At 38.3% G+C, this 16,137-nt stretch overlaps 1 protein-coding gene across 12 annotated transcripts in view; it reads right to left on the bottom strand.

Annotated features, from left to right (window-relative positions):
• The window catches only part of kmt2ca (lysine (K)-specific methyltransferase 2Ca), a 137,316-nt gene that overhangs the window by 43,362 nt on the left and 77,817 nt on the right, over positions 1-16,137 (bottom strand). For 11 of the 12 annotated variants that reach the window (XR_008183338.1, XM_052596569.1, XM_052596571.1 and 8 more), the window contains exons 13-19: positions 13,723-13,830; positions 12,808-13,610; positions 9,457-9,576; positions 7,292-7,408; positions 5,780-5,884; positions 4,307-4,411; positions 408-589 (exon numbers count right to left, since the gene is read on the bottom strand). Coding sequence is in view for 11 of the 12 variants with exons in the window: in XM_052596569.1 (XP_052452529.1) it covers positions 408-589; positions 4,307-4,411; positions 5,780-5,884; positions 7,292-7,408; positions 9,457-9,576; positions 12,808-13,610; positions 13,723-13,830 (1,540 nt within the window). In the remaining variant the exon portion in view is untranslated. The remainder of the gene's footprint in view (positions 1-407; positions 590-4,306; positions 4,412-5,779; positions 5,885-7,291; positions 7,409-9,456; positions 9,577-12,807; positions 13,611-13,722; positions 13,831-16,137) is intronic. The other variant, XM_052596574.1, reaches the window with a different exon arrangement.

Genomic DNA, 16,137 nt, shown 5'->3' with positions numbered 1-16,137 from the left:
CAAAATAACGTGTTAGATCTGCATTTGAAAATCATCGTGTTTGTGGATCGTTATGGATTTCCGTGTGCTGTCTACCAGCCATCAGTTACATATAAGTGTTATTCATTCATTCATTCATTGTTCTTGAATCAAAGACACATTTTATAAATATTAATTTCAAGCTATTGTAGCTCTATACACAAATCTCACTCTCCAACCTACATATTCAAACTGACAGGTCACATTCATTTAATACATGCAAGAAAAACAATCTATTAATTTTTTAGATTAATACGGGCTTGCAAATAATCTTTGATGGTTAAAAAAATGACAAAGATGAAGACAGAACTATGAAAGTACAAACTGGGATATGGTCCAATGCTGCATCTAATTTTAATAAAGACTTCTGTTTGAGTGTGTGTACATACCACTTGCACTTCCAGCTGCCTTTGGGTACATTCTGCAGTGGTGGGTCCAGACAGTATGTGTGGTAGCTAATGTCACAGTCATCACAGAGCAGCAAGCGCCCGGGGTCACTGGCCTGCCCACATGCCTCACACACTGTGCACTCCAGACAGCGCCAGCCTTTACTCAACACCACTTTTGTGATCTAAAACACACACACACACTTGAGGTCAAAGGACACAGGTCAAGCACTAGTTTAAAGGGCGATGGAGGGTTATATATTTAGCAGGCTATATTCTGGATGGATATTAAACAAAACACAAAGAACACAGCATTAATATGTCTCTGGAGTCAGAGGTATTTGTCAGAAGGATTAGCTGGCATTTATAGATCAAAGTATGTGGGTGGTGATAAATCAATCCAACCACATCATCCTGTACGAACAAATGTGTCCAGTCCGCCTGCTGTTCACTAGCACCTCTGGGTTTGTACTCCATTGGGGAAAGGGGCCATCTGATGCATAACAATTTCCAGAAATGCTAGACATGACAATCTGATAACACTATTTGAACATGCAGAGTGTCAGTTTGAACAGTATAGTTCAAATAAAAATCGTCATCATTTACTCTGCTACATCATTCCAGATAATATGACTTTTTAGAGCTTCATGAAGCCTAACAGAGTTGTTAATTCTGTTTTTTTTTATACACATAGTGACCAGTGGCTGTCAAACTCCAAAAGAACACAATGAAAGTAGTCCATAACTCATCAGGTAAATTCAAATTATAGGGCTAGTTTATCCAAAAATGAAAGATCTGAGATAATTCTGTGCCTCCATTAAACGTCCACAGAACCAAAACTTGAAGCTTAAAAAAAAACATATCAATCGAGCAGTTTAATTCCAGTCTTCTGAAGAGATACAATTATTTTATATGTTGAACACATTTATTTAGGCTTTTTATGCACATTACTCAATGCACTGACAAAACAGAAGCTCAGCTGTACTTGCTTGGCATGAGAACAATGAGGTTTGCACAGTTGAGCTGGCATTGACCATTTTTATAGGTGCTCTTTGTGCATGCATTGGCAAATGTTTGACAAAGCCTAAATTAATAATAAAATTAATTTACAATATAAAGTAATTGTGTCTTTTCAGAAAACTGTAGGTTACTACCACAACTCCGGTTCTCTGACAACATAAACTGAAGTATCTCAAAATGGGAATGCCCCAGGCGTGACCGATTGCAGAAGCACCAATGACACCACGATAGACCAATCACTGCAGCGATCAGGGAGTCCCACCTCCCTGTATATAAACCGCAGCTACCTGCTGTTTTGTCATTCTCGCATATCTCTTCTCCGTGCGGGACAGGCAAGTAGGGAAATCTTGTGAGATAACTCACTTCATGTTATCGTAACCTAAAACTCTCTTTCTAACATCTGTTTGGTATCTCACTATGGTATATAGACACAACCCAGTGCGAGAGACACTGACGGGAGACAGGTTTTCCCTTGAAAGAATCTGCCCACAGAACAAAAAGCTGATTGCATTTGCGAAGTGCCCTGGTTCTTTGCACATAAACGTGTCGAGTCCGCATCAGACATAAAGAGTGTAGCTGCTCAGAATATGAGAAAAGCGGTGGATGGAAAGACATTAGATCCAGTGTGATCGAATGCTTTAGGCATAAATGCCAGATTAGTCCTAAAAGTTACCTTTTGACCACTTGGAGCAAACATCATACATGAGAAGTGGACTGTGTGTAAAGTGTGTAATTCCCTCATCCTTTTTGTTGCAGTAAGAGCGAGTAACAGAACAGTCTTTAAAGAAAGCGGCTTTAATGAGATGCTCTCAATGGGCTCGGACGGGGCTTTAAAGAGCTTGTTCAGGACCATGGACAAATTCCAGGGTGGGACCTGCTGCTTTGATACTGGGTGTTACCATTGGGTTCCCCTCATAAATCAATATAAGAGAGGATGCTGGCCTATAGTACCAGAGTCAAGATAGCCAAATAAACCTTAACCGTGGAAATAGCTCTGCCTTTGTCCAGAAGGTCTTGCAAAAAAACATAGCATGTCTGAAATTGAACACAAAAAAGGGACAATGTTTCTTTCTGCGCACCATGCTTTGAACACTCCCAGTTTGAGACTGTATAAAGAGCGTGTAGACACAGCCCTCACATTCTTAATGGTCTTAGGATGTAAACCAGGTTTTAACCAGCATTTAAATTCATCCTCGCACAGGCCAGGCCCAAAGAGACAGCTTCTATGGGGAAGGGTGGATTATCTCCCCTGGCAAGAGGGAGAGAAGTTTCCTGTATGGTGGTAATGGCCATGGCTGGCAGCCTCACCCACTTTCAATGTACAGAAAAAGTTGCATTTCATCTATTGCATTAAATGTACAAATGGATTTAGAACAACAAGGGTGAATTAATAGCAGAATTTTCATCAATTATCTTTAAATAAAATGTCCTTGTTCTGTTATCTGGGATAAGAGCAATTATCTTCAGCAGCTGTGACTGTTAATAGTCAGCTGCTTGCACAGACCAATGGATGATTGAATGAGAGGCAGACAGCTCTTTCACAGGTGCTGGGTTTAGACATCAGAATGCGTGACACCTGGTGATGACATTTGGCTGTTGGATACCGGATAAAAAAAAATAAAAGTGTCTGTCTATCTATCTATCTACCTACTTACCTATCTACCTATCTATCTACCTATCTATCTATCTATCTATCTATCTATCTATCTATCTATCTATCTATCTATCTATATATATATATATATATAGAGAGAGAGAGAGAGAGAGAGAGAGAGAGAGAGAGACTTTTATTTTATATATATAAAATAGCTGATAAATGTGCACCTGTGAATATCTATGAGCTGAATTCTTTATTAATGTAATAAGCTGCAACAACACAAGGAATTACTGTACGTTGCTTAGCAACCTTAAACACCCTGCAGATTAGCTAATGGATTCCCAACAAGGGGTACATGTTCCCTCAGGTGGCACTTAAGCAGATTCCATGGGGTAAAAAATAATAATAATAAGAAAAGGAAATTGGGATTGAAAAATATTATAATTTATTTGCATTGCTTTTTTTGTTAGGGAAAACCTTAACGTTGAATTTTTTTTCTTTTTTTTTTTTTCCTTTTTTTTTTTTAAGGCAATTAAATATAATATGAGTTTTAAGGGAAACTTTGTGGTTTGGTTTTGATGAAGAAGATATTTTGAACCTTACTGATGGAGCTTGCAGGGACAACACGCCAAAAAAAAAATGTCTGGATAAACAAAACTTTATTAATGTGTTAACTATTAATAATACATTTATATAAGACTAGTGTTTTTATCATAATGTTGGTGCTGCCATTTTGAACACTTAATAAGCCACTCTCCATGACCGAGAATCACGTTAATGCACTGCCACTTGAGGTTTATTTACTTTATTTGTTCTTAATCAGGCCCACACTCAATCTGTGTGTGAAGAACTCCACATTAATCTTAGCAGATTTCAAAACTTGCACTGGAAATGTGGGGAAAAAAATCAGTAGAATCCATCTGGGCTTCTTGTATTAAGTGAAGATCAGGAAGTTTCTCTACTTGGCATATCTCAAAACCCTGAGAGATACCGAAAGCACCCTGATGTATTATTCTGTCACTTCTGTCTTCACATGATAAAGATCTCTGCTTTAGTCTATCAACATAAGACATGGCCTTTATAGTGTGCTTCATAATCCTCTTAACATTTTACTCATTACCCTCTGGCTGCTTTCATCCAGGTCCTCTCACACACTGACCTGCCACATTTATCTCACACACCATTAACGATCACTCTAGATAAAAGCTCATAATTCACACCATTAAATCTCATGAATGCTGCTGGTGAACAAGGTCAGCTGTGATTGATCGGGGGGGGTACTTACCTTAATATTGACGCAGAAGGGGTGGTAGCACTGGCCGCATTGGGAACAGGCTAACAGTCTGCCTTCAGCACCCTGACCGAAGCTTCCACATACCACACACATGTCCTGAAGACACAAGGCAGAGCAGACATCCACCCTTAAAGTTAATTCTCACACCCATGCTAATGTAAAGTTAATCTAAGTCTCACATTTTTTAAGAGCAGGATCATGTGTTCGTGAAGTGTTTTCACTAGGGGTGTCCCAGACTAAGGATTTTCATAGTTGAATCTGAATTTTCAAATCTTGCCGATATTCGACTGATAGTCGAATCATATCTTTGGGGCGGGGCAAAATACATTAACAAGAGTCAAGTCAGACATTCGACTAACATAATTACTGATGTTAACACACAGGGAAAATGTGTAATGAACACCTTGAAGATGTAAACGGGTTTAAATAATCTTTTATGTTTTGATGAACAGATAGCTAACACTTTACGTCGGCGAAACCATAACAATTAACAATTTTATTTAATTGTATTTTTTACAATAGTGCTCTCGTTATAACATTAGCATAAAACGTTAGCAGTCAATGTTCTGCCTTTCTGTTTTGAGCTGCGTGCGCTGAAGATGACCAGTAGAGTGTTGCATTTGATATTTCAACTCATAATTTCATATATAATAAGCTTCGTTATTTATACAACATAATGTTAATATTAAGACTTATAGGCTATTTGCAAAAAGGGCCTGAATGCACATGAAAATATCTGCAGGGTTCTGAATGCGAACTCATTTTGTGGACGCGTTCTTCACGAAACAATGTGCAGAAACACAGCGGCTAAACTCTAGAAATTCAAAGCATTTTAGTATAATGGTCTTCTCATTATAAGAGTATGTATATACCAGTCCCATTCATAGTTTAAATAGTTAATTAATATTCTGCATTGTACTTTGACCTGCTCGCGCTGTGCACTGAAGAGATGAAGTGAAACTGAAAGTGAAGTGAAGTGAAGTGATTATATCACCGTAATAACGTTATTACAATGAAACGCTTGACTCAAAACCAAATGCATCTTATATCAGGTAAATAATATATTCACCATATATATACACCGGCTGTAATGTTTTGAAATCACTTGTACCCTACCTGTTCAAAAAAATCCAGTCTCTGCCTGTGTCAGTTTGAGTCTTGGTAAAGTTTAAATCCCTGCCGCCAAGATGCTTCTCTGACGGTCACGGATTATGGAAAGTGAAACATAAATCTATAGGGGTGGTTGGCTGTATATAAACTTATTGGGAGAAAACCGGTAGTTCTATGTGCAATCAGATATTTGAGCTCCCCCATATAGTCAATATGGCATAATCAATAACACCCTGTGAATATTCGACTGGTAGATTGGTAGTCGAATCAGACTCCTCCAATCAAAGCATCGATTCATCGACGATTCCGGTTCACCCCTAGTTTTCACTTTTGACTTTGAACTCATATACTTACTTGTTTAAGTGTGAAAGAGTCAGAGGTGGAGAACAGGACTACAGTGTTGTGCATGGAGGTCTCCTCCTCTTCTTTTACCACATATGGAGAATCCATTAAGATCACCTGTAACAGAGCACATGACATGCTTTACATTTGCTAAGATCACATCCAGCTGTTTCTAACATATTACTATTCTGACTGTCTAATGTCATCATAGTTGTTTCTGGAATCGTTTTAATGCAATCATGCAACTGAAAATGTAAGATGTGGTTATATATATATAAATAAAAATTAGCATTAAAAACAGCAATGGGCAATACTTAGTTTTTACCAATTGCTGTAAGGCTATTACAGTAGTAGTTCTTAAGCATTGTATGCAATGGGCCCAGCTTGTCTTAAAGGGAAAATTCTGCCATCAATTACTTAATTATCGTCAATTACAAAACCATAATACTTTTGTTCTTCAAAAAATCCCCTTTTTTCACAATTTGAGAAATTTCTTTTCTCACATAAACAAATGACAAACATTGTACATAGAACACTTCAAATATGGTAAATGGAAGTTAAAACATACTTGCTTGAAGCATGAGTACAAATCTAATTGCTTCTTGTAGGAGCTCATACATGCTTACATGAGCAAGAACAAACATCACTAGTCCTCGTGCATCAACAAAGTACGGTTGAGCTGCAATTGACCATATTTAATGTTACATACCATCTGTTGACGAATGTTTTATTTGTATTAATTTTACAATGTCTTTATTAACAGTTTGAAGCTTTAAAGACTTGAAAATGGAAAGGCATCACTCAGGTTTAAACAGAAATATCTTCGTGTTTTGAAGAAAACATGTTAATAAAAGTGTTATGGGTTTGGAACAACAAAATGGTGAGTAATTAATGACAATTTTAATTTCTGGGTGAACTATCACTTTAAGCTCGCAATGCACTGTAAAATAAGCATTGCCTGCAGTGTTGGTTCTGCAATGCAGGGTCATTGTACTTACATGCACAATGTAAATGTTGTATTTATAATATATTAGTCTTTATTTTGTTTTAACATCATCTAGATGAAAAATATGCAGAATGTATTCAATTTATAGATTAAGGGTAAAGTAACACTGCTTTGTTTAGCTGGTGTAATGGTGTATGGATAGTTTAAGGATAGAAATTTCACACTCAGTGTAAATAGGCATTTACATGAAAATTGACTGTGGTATTGGACTGTAATGAGACTGGCTGATAAAGTTAAGACAACATCTTTATTGTGTGTAGACCACAGGATGGCTGCTGAGTACAAAATTGCCTATTTTATAGTATTGGCAGCCAAGTACATGCTGGCTCATTCTCCCCCATCACAAGTCATTTGTGTTGGGGAAAATGTCAGCATTTGCTATTTTGAAAAGGCCATTTGGGCTGGGAACTGCTGCTGAAGCTCTGCTGAGCGTGAGTGCATTTCTCAAGCTTTAATGTGAACATTAAGCACATCTGAGCACTGTTTTATTTATGCTTGTAGAGGTGGGGGCTTCATACCCCAGGGGTCACCACAGGGATGCTCTCCGTCTTTAGCCTGGAGCGTCCCCTGCCACCTCTCCCAGACAGGTTAGCTCCCCTGGGTCTCCGCCTTCCAGGAAAACCAGATCCACGACCCTGGCAGACAGAGATGGAGAGAACGATATTATTTATTTTCTCATATGGCACACTTTGAGAGTGAAAATGAGTGTGAATGTATAGTACTAATGAGCAAATACTCATAGCCAAAAGGGCAATACAGATGATATATCAAATATAAAATAAACCTACATTGGAATATCACAATGACTTTAATGTGCTTCATATCTAGACATTAAGTTTTCTACAGACCGTGACTGTAGGCCATTTTTGTGTCTGCTTATTGTATTATAATGGAATTGCTGATTTAAACCTCACAAAAAATGTTAAAAGAGTGTCTCCAGTTTGATTTACTTGTACAAATTAGCTTTTTTGTTGTTGTTGTTGTTGTTTTTGTATCATCACTCAGAAACCTTCACTGAAGAAAATAAACATTTCCTCGCACTCAAGTTTTAAAAAATGCTGCTAAAGTATTAAATTTTATTGCTCAATTATTGAAGTCATCTGTGTACTATTTTCAACTAGACAATAACTAGATAATCAAGATAATAAAATTAACAGCATACCAGCATTAAAAAAATAACAAGTTACCATTTAACATGAAATAATTTTTTGCCTTACATTTTACGAATAACAAAAAAGAAAAGAAAAACTTTGCACAGCTCACATAGAAATCAACACATATTATTCTCTAATAAAAAATGGTAATATTGCTTGAATGATTTCATTAAAAATGGTTCTGCTGTTTAGGAGAAATAATTACCTGAATCCACCTATAACCTAGCTTGACAAGGTGGAAAACTTTCTGGAAGGCACCAAACCGTTTGCATCTGTGTTTGTGCTACAAACTCATCCATCCATCCCAAGACCTGACCCTCTGAGGTTCAGCTCAGCTCCCTGAACACTACACTGACTTACAGATCACATTTCAGGCCAGGCTTCTGCCAACTTGCCCTGCTTCTGAAGGTGTCACGTTGCGTTTGCATCGAGGCTAAAGCTCTGGCCCAATTCCCACTTCCTCCCAGGTAATTACCTCACTGTAGCCAAGCCGCACTACTCAGACAGGAGACGTCAACTTCATTTAGAAAGATTGCCTAAGGAAGCCTGGCGCACTCTGTCGCTTTTACAGTCTGAGTCTAATTTGTGCAGAAATGAATTATGGAGAGGGAAAAAATAGAGGAGGCTTAAGGAAGGCACTCCTCTAAATCTGCTCGAGTGCAGCCACAGAGAAGAACAGCAATTCTGATGAGATACAGCTGCAATGGGAAGGATGCAATTTTGGTGTCTCATGCACATGCTTTTGTAGATATGTGCAGGGTTTGTTATATGAACATGCATATGAAATATTCACTAGATCAAAATACAATGTAAACAAGGAAATGTGTAATGGATAACAACATAAAACTGTAAATCAAAGCATTAACCTTTGTAAAGTGATGCATTTCAGAGTTAAACTGAATATTCAGTAAAAGATAATGAGGGATGAGGCTTGTATTTGTATTTGTATCAGAACTTCAGTAATATATGTGGGGACTGGTTACTGGATAAACCTGGTCATATGGCCTTGTTTATGTCAGCATATGATTATGACATTAAGAAAAACATTTTTTAGGACAAGAGGCACTGAAGAATCATGACTGGGGAAATGTATAGTTGTACATTATTACAAAGCTTTTTCAGTGCATCCCTGATTCCAAATATCTAGCCTTAGTGTGTTGCGTCTCATTTTTTTATTTTGTTTTTCAGAATATCACGCCATGAGCATTATGTTTTTTAGGACAGCGTGCCAGGCTAAAAATAGTCAAATTACAAATACATAAAAATATTGTATAGCAATGTCATATTATATCATGAACAAGTTGGATATCATATCAAGGCCTGAATTCTACACTAGTAACAAACATACATTTTGGAGCAACAACAACCACGGAGTCATACTCACTTGTGTTTTTCATCCATAATCCCTTAAAAACCATTTTTGAGTTTACTTTCTAGACTAAACCAGCTGATGCTTTATGACCCACACCAACCTTAAAAGCTCAGTCCCCTGCAGAGCCCCAACCCTTCAACCCCCTCCCCTCATTTACCAATCTCATGGTCCAGATGGGCAGCCCGTGATGCGGCCTGGTCTTAGGGCTGTCCCAGGCGTCCGAGCGCTCTGGAGACCAGGAGGGCGAGCTCATTGCGCTACGGTTACTCCATGCACCCTGAGGTAAAGCGGCGGAGAAGAGACGGAGGTGGAGGGTATATTGGTGATGAGGGGAAGATGAGGGGTGACAAAATGCAGCAAAATAAATGTGAAGCCAGCAATAAGAACACAGCACGTCAAATGAATGCAATACTTCCACACAAATGCATAATATCAAGCCAGTACAGTGAAATTAAATTTGGGACAAATTCCTGAAACATGACGGAATTATACAGAATTAATTTTCTGTTCTGCAAAATTCCCTTACAAACAGAGAAAAAGGCATGAGGATCTGCATTATAATGCATCATTATGCCTCCATGGAAACAGCCTTGTTTATTTATTTGTACTAAACGAGCGTGATTGTGTCAGCATGACAACAAGCAGCTCTTTGAGATAAACAGAGAATTTCATAAAGCACAAAGCATCATGGGGAGCATTTAGCCTGTTTAATGAGCTAATGAGGGTTAGTCAGTGTAATTACAATGCATAACAATCACCGCAAGGCCTTTTTTGTTTTATAAAATGAAAATTATTTCTAAATTATAAATAATAAATAGCAGCCGCGAGTTGGTTGCCTTTTTTTCCTGTCACGTATCACTTTGTCCCAAACCATAACTTTTAATGCATGTCTGAGATCCAATGCAACTTTATGTCTCTGGACAACAGTGTTATGTGTTGTTGATTACCTGACACAATTGTTTTCCATAATATTGCAAAAAAAAAAAAAAAAAAAAAAAAAGGCCAATATTTTCCATTATTTCATGCTATATATAACATTATTTTCTGTGGTAATCAACAAACTCCTGTTGTAAACAGAGCATTGCATTGAACTCAGAACATTGCTTCCTAATAAAACAAAAGTACTTGAACCATTGCAATGACCATTCCTAAGGCACAAGACCCAAGATTTGTTATTACAGATTCAAAAAGAAAGAAAGAAAGCAAGAAAGAAAGAAAGAAAAGAATAGCTCTCCTTAAACATTAAAGTATGAGTGGAAGGAGGCAACTGAGAAACAAACAAATATTATCATGCCAACATGCCTGTGAATAAAGACAGCAAATAATCAAATCTGACTATGTATTGACAATAAGAAAAAAAATCATGGCTTTGATATTGGTGATGTCTTCGATTGCTTATTGACAGCCATGCAATGTTAGTTCAGTAAGAGTATGCGGAGGAAGAAGCATGTCTTCATACTGAATTTCCAGCCCTGAGTCTTTTCAAAATAAACAAATATACTACAAATGTAAAATAAATGGAGAGATGAACACTTCTAGCTTGAATCATAGGCGCCCAAGAGACACTTTACCAACATGTATGTGGTAATATTAAATCTTTTTTAGCTAAGAGATACATATTTCTAAATGAAAACTCAAGCTAATCCCTATAGGACTCTGAAACTTCTACAACATTCAGAGCGGAAGGCACGCCTGATCGTCTTTGAAGAGAATCAGCGGGTGTTACTTCAAGAAAATGATGAAACGCTAGAAGCTCATTTGCACAACAAAACGAAATCTCTCTCTCTCTTATAGGCACACACAGAATAACACGGGGCGTGCACATACTCATGAACGCACTTTTACACACCAAACCGGAAATCTCAGTTGGAGCCAATGACAGCTGCCCACCCTTTAAATTGCCCTGCGTCCAGATGGCACATACTCCAGAGAGAAAAGCAACTAGAGCCATAACAACTAGCATATAAAGACACATATACACTCTTCTAGTCATTAGATTTTACAAAAGTAAAGTATATCCAAACACAACTGCTAAGCATGTTTTGTTAAAATATCAATGTGTATAGCCAGCTATCTGAAAAACAAAAAACAACAACATATCCCATTGAAATCTTACAGAAAGCACTTTGTCACAAGCTAATTGTTTGGTATCCCACACATATAATATCCCTAATACCTAACAGACCATTTAATCAGATGTCCTGACATATTATATTAGACAGTTTAGAACCTATACTGTATAAAGATAACAAAGAAAGAGGTTTTAGCCAATCAGTAATGCTCTCCCTCTGGGAAACATTTAACGTTTTGCTGACATTGAGTTTCCTGGCATGCTTTTGGAGAGCTGTGTTTTAAAGACAGGATGTGTAGTGTAGGTTAGCAAAATAATAAAGTTTGAAAAACAGCTGTAATTGCTTACAGCACCTTTAAAGGGATAGTTCACCTAAAAATACAAATTTGGTCATTTATTAACCACCACGTTATTGACTTTCTCTCATCTTTCAGAAACACAAGATATAACATGAGATATTTTTAATATCTATACCAATCAAGAGGTTCAATCCACATTTTTTGGAAGAGATTCAATCTATTGCTATAAAAACTGATTTAATTTAGGCTTTCATTAACATATATAAACCGAACAACAAATACATTCAAACATGGTAAACCTGAAAGCTCAAACTTGCAAGACATGCGAGAAACAAACCACATCGGTTTTTGCGGAGACTCAAACATGCTAGATTCAGCCACAACAAATGAAGAAAAGAAAAAAAACCTCACTGTTTCTCAACTGTCAAGCAAGCACGATTGATCTTCAGTTTACCATATTTGGCATGGTCTATGTATGTGCGTCAATGATACTAAAAGCATTACCAAAGTTAAAATGCCAAGGTTTGCACCAGAGAGATGGGAACGAACACACTAGAATCTTTGTTTTGAAGAATACTTCAATTAATTGTACTTTGAAGTTTACTCTACTGGGCACAAAGATGTCAGGATTAATTTAGATTTATGATAAGTTAGAAGGTCCTAAAAAAGAAGTTCTCTGCATCCTCCCTGCTCCAGAGCTCAAAGGGGAAATGGGTTTTTGCTGTGCTTTCCAGCTCAGTGAGCAGTTATCCGAATTACACACCTCCAAAAAGACTCCTTTATGTTCCTCTAGCATAAACCCCTGCCTCTGGAGCCAACTCCCAGCCCCCTCTCTCCCGGGATACTGTGAGTGATGTATTTGAGAAGGGCAGTGGTGGTGGTGGTGGGGGGGAGGGCTGGGAGGCAGGAGAGAGAGCGGGAAAAAGAATGAGTGAGCGAAGCAGAGACTGAGCCAGAGAGAGCACAGTAAGAGCCTTTCCATGTTAATTAATACACGCTACGCTCTGGCACTAATCAATGTGACGAAGGAACATGGAGAGCAAAGGAGTAATTACTGTGTGGCTGAAAACTGTGGATCACAGACAGAATCAGTGTCCTAAAGAGACAAGAAAGAAAGGCCAAAAACCAGGAGTTTTACCTGCTTTACTCTTGGCCTTCCTGGAGAGAACTTCCTCTTTGAGATGGCTGGCTTTCCCATACCTATCTTGGGCGTAAGGGGGAAGAAGTTGGTGTTGGAAACACTGGGGCTGTATCCAGCCAGATTCAGGCCATGGGTAGGCGTCTGGCTTTGAGACGTCTCCCTCGGTGAGGCTTCAGTGGAAAATGGGGACTGGGTCAACTTGGTTGAGCCCTCGGGGGACAGTCCTGGGGAATGTTTCAAGACGAGGCTCTTATCCTCAATGGGAGAGCTGAAACTGGAGAAACTGCGGTCGCTGACAGGTGTAGTGTTCCTTTCCACGGTAGGACTGCACTCTGCAACCAGTGGGACACTATCAGGCTCAGGTAAAATACAAGTGACTTCAGGATCTGCCACCTTCTCCTCTTCTTGCTCTTGTTCGTCTTGCTTCTGTTCCTGCACAATTTCCTCAACAACACTCTGGGAATCTGGGACATCTGTCACACTTTTATCCTTCGTACTGGAAGGGTCTGAGGGACATACTTCCATGGGTTCTTCCTCTTGTGCTCGAGAGTGTTTGGTGGAAGTTTCTTTGGTTGGCAAAGCAGGAAGAGCTTTTGAAGCGTCTGCTTCAGGTTCATCCTCTGTAGTATCAGGCAGCTTATCTTCTGTTTCCTTCCCCATTTCCAAAGCACCAATTATATTGTGCTCCTGGTTATGGTCTTCAGTAGTGGAAGAGGCCACTATAGTGGATGTGCACAGAGGAGGCTCGGAACCCTCTGTCAGAGTGACAGTAACCTGGATCTCCTGGGCTGGTTCAGCAGCTGTGCCAATAAATAAATAAATAAATAAGATGTCTATGGCTAAAAAAGACACTAATACTAAATACTGTGCACACTTCATGGACATGATTATCTGACTAAAAGAAAGACTTACATGACAGGAACTCTTCTGGAAATGTAGGAAGTGGACTAGCACTGGCCTCTGGCTCCAACGCCACTTCCTCCTCAGCCTCATTTACTTTCTCAACAGCCATGAAGAATTCTGGATAGGAAATTGAAGCATTGAGTTGCACAAAGATAAAATGGACTAACATTTACTATGCTGAACATCCATAAGGATCAATGAAATGACATTCATTTTTTTTTCATTTAATTTATAAAAAAATACATAATTTCATATTTCAAGTGACGTGAACGTGCCTCTGAAGAAAGCCCCCATTAAAACAATGAAATTCATTAAAATAATCTCTTTTGTTTGGTTAGCATAATCTTTTAATAATATTTTCTTAGAAACAAACAATGTGTACATTCAGATGAATTCAAGGCGTAAGGAAAACATTATTACTTTTTACACTGATGACTAGGGATGTAAAATATAGATTATTTCCATGATCCCACACACACAAAATGCTTTCTCACTTGAATTAATGGGGTTTTAGTATGAATAAAATGCTAGTAGCAGGATTATAAAATAAATAGATGTGATTATGATCATTTGATAAAATGAAGAAAATGTCGTACATTTTACTTTGTTGGGAGTTAAAGCAACTTTAAATGGTTTTGGGGTGCTCGTTGTTGTATTTTTAAACTCAATTGCAATGTTTTCAACTGACATTATGGCATTTAAAACAAAAATTACTCCAAAAGTAATTGGTGCACGCGTGAATGCACTGTGCATTAATAAGTGAACCGCTTCCTTCCAGCCCTGCTGCAGCAAAACAAACTGTTGCACACATCAATTTGATCCTGCTGGATTTGGTTCTGGTAAATGTCTGATTTTTAATTTTTGTGTTCCGGTAGCCTAGCCTATTTGTTTTAAAAAAATCCAGCATCTAGTGCATTAGATCGTGACAGTACATGCATGCACATGAGGATGAGCGAGCGTGGCTTTGGCTAGATTTATTTGGAGATTACTGCTCATGTCTCATTCGGCACAAATCCAAATGTTTCCATATCCGCAAAGTATTTGAATGTTAAACTATTATTTATAATGTAAACTACTTGACACACATTCGCACACAGACGGAAAAGATGATCCTCTTCATATGAGCAAAAACGTAACTCCGGAGCGATCGAAACAGCTGAGACACACAAACAAAAACAACTTTCATTTGTGCACACTCACAATAAAACAGAAGATTTGTGCTCTTATAGGGTCAGGACAATGTTAGATCGTGACCATGCCTCTGGATGTCGTTTGAGATATAGCCTTCATTTATGTTTCCACAAATTCAATAATATTTAGGCATTGCTGCTTTTCCTAAATCTTCACAGTCTAACCCTATAATTTTATTTTATTATCTTTCACTTTTAATCGCATCTCTTACTGTGTTTGGTAAACATGGGAAGGGAAATTGAAGATTTTATAAATTAAGAATTTGTTCGATTTATTAATTTGTTCCCTTATTTCACTTAAATCATGGGTTATTAAGGGAACAAAATTAATGAAACATGGACAATTGTCACAAATTAATAAGTCGTAGGAAAGAATTAACAAGTTTTAGGAATGAATAGTCTATCTGCCCTATGTCCCGCAGCCCTGAGAGCGCAGTTATTTGATGAAGTGACTTTGTTACTACATTTTTATTGCTTTTCATGTTGAATAACTTTTGTGTTGTTTCTATTTTAATGTACCTTTTAAAGTTGAAATCACATTAAAAGCTTAAAGGGGGGGTGGGGGGGGGGGGGGGGGGGGGGGTGAAATGCTCGTTTTCACTCAATATCCTGTTAATCTTGAGTACCTATAGAGTAATACTGCATCCTTCATAACTCCAAAAAGTCTTTAGTTTTATTATATTCATAAGAGAAAGATAGTCTGTATCGATTTTTCCCGGAAAAACACGACCGGCTGGAGGCGTGACGTGTGGGCGGAGCTAAAGAATCACGAGCGCCAGTAGGCTTTTGCGTTGAGAGCGTTTGGAAGCTGTGACACCGTGAGGACAAAACCAACCAAAACAAACCATGGCTAACAGTCAGATTCAGTGTATATTTATGATCCAGAATCAGATCCAGAGGCTGAAACTGAACGAGAGCAGCAGCAGCAACGACTCGCTCCGAGCGGGGCTCGAACCCGGGTCTCGGCATGGGATTGCATTTTTCGTTGGGATTGCGTCATCCTTAAGAAATAAACGATACGCAAATCCGTCGTCAAACTGGGCCTTGTTTGTAAAACAAGCATCTTCGAAATGCAGGGAACAAACACTTGCACAACTCCGTTGATGCTCTTTAAAAATAAACTCCATCCACTGGTCCCTTAATGCTGTTTTTTTTTTTTTTTTGGTAATCTGTGCAGGGTTGTCTTGCCCTGGCAACCAAAAATACACTCCTTTTGTGATATTTCGCGATGCTC

This window comes from Carassius gibelio, chromosome B24 (genome assembly GCF_023724105.1).
Source record: "Carassius gibelio isolate Cgi1373 ecotype wild population from Czech Republic chromosome B24, carGib1.2-hapl.c, whole genome shotgun sequence".
In the NCBI taxonomy this organism is placed as follows: Eukaryota; Metazoa; Chordata; class Actinopteri; order Cypriniformes; family Cyprinidae; genus Carassius; species Carassius gibelio.
This window is presented reverse-complemented; position numbering and strand designations above follow the sequence as displayed.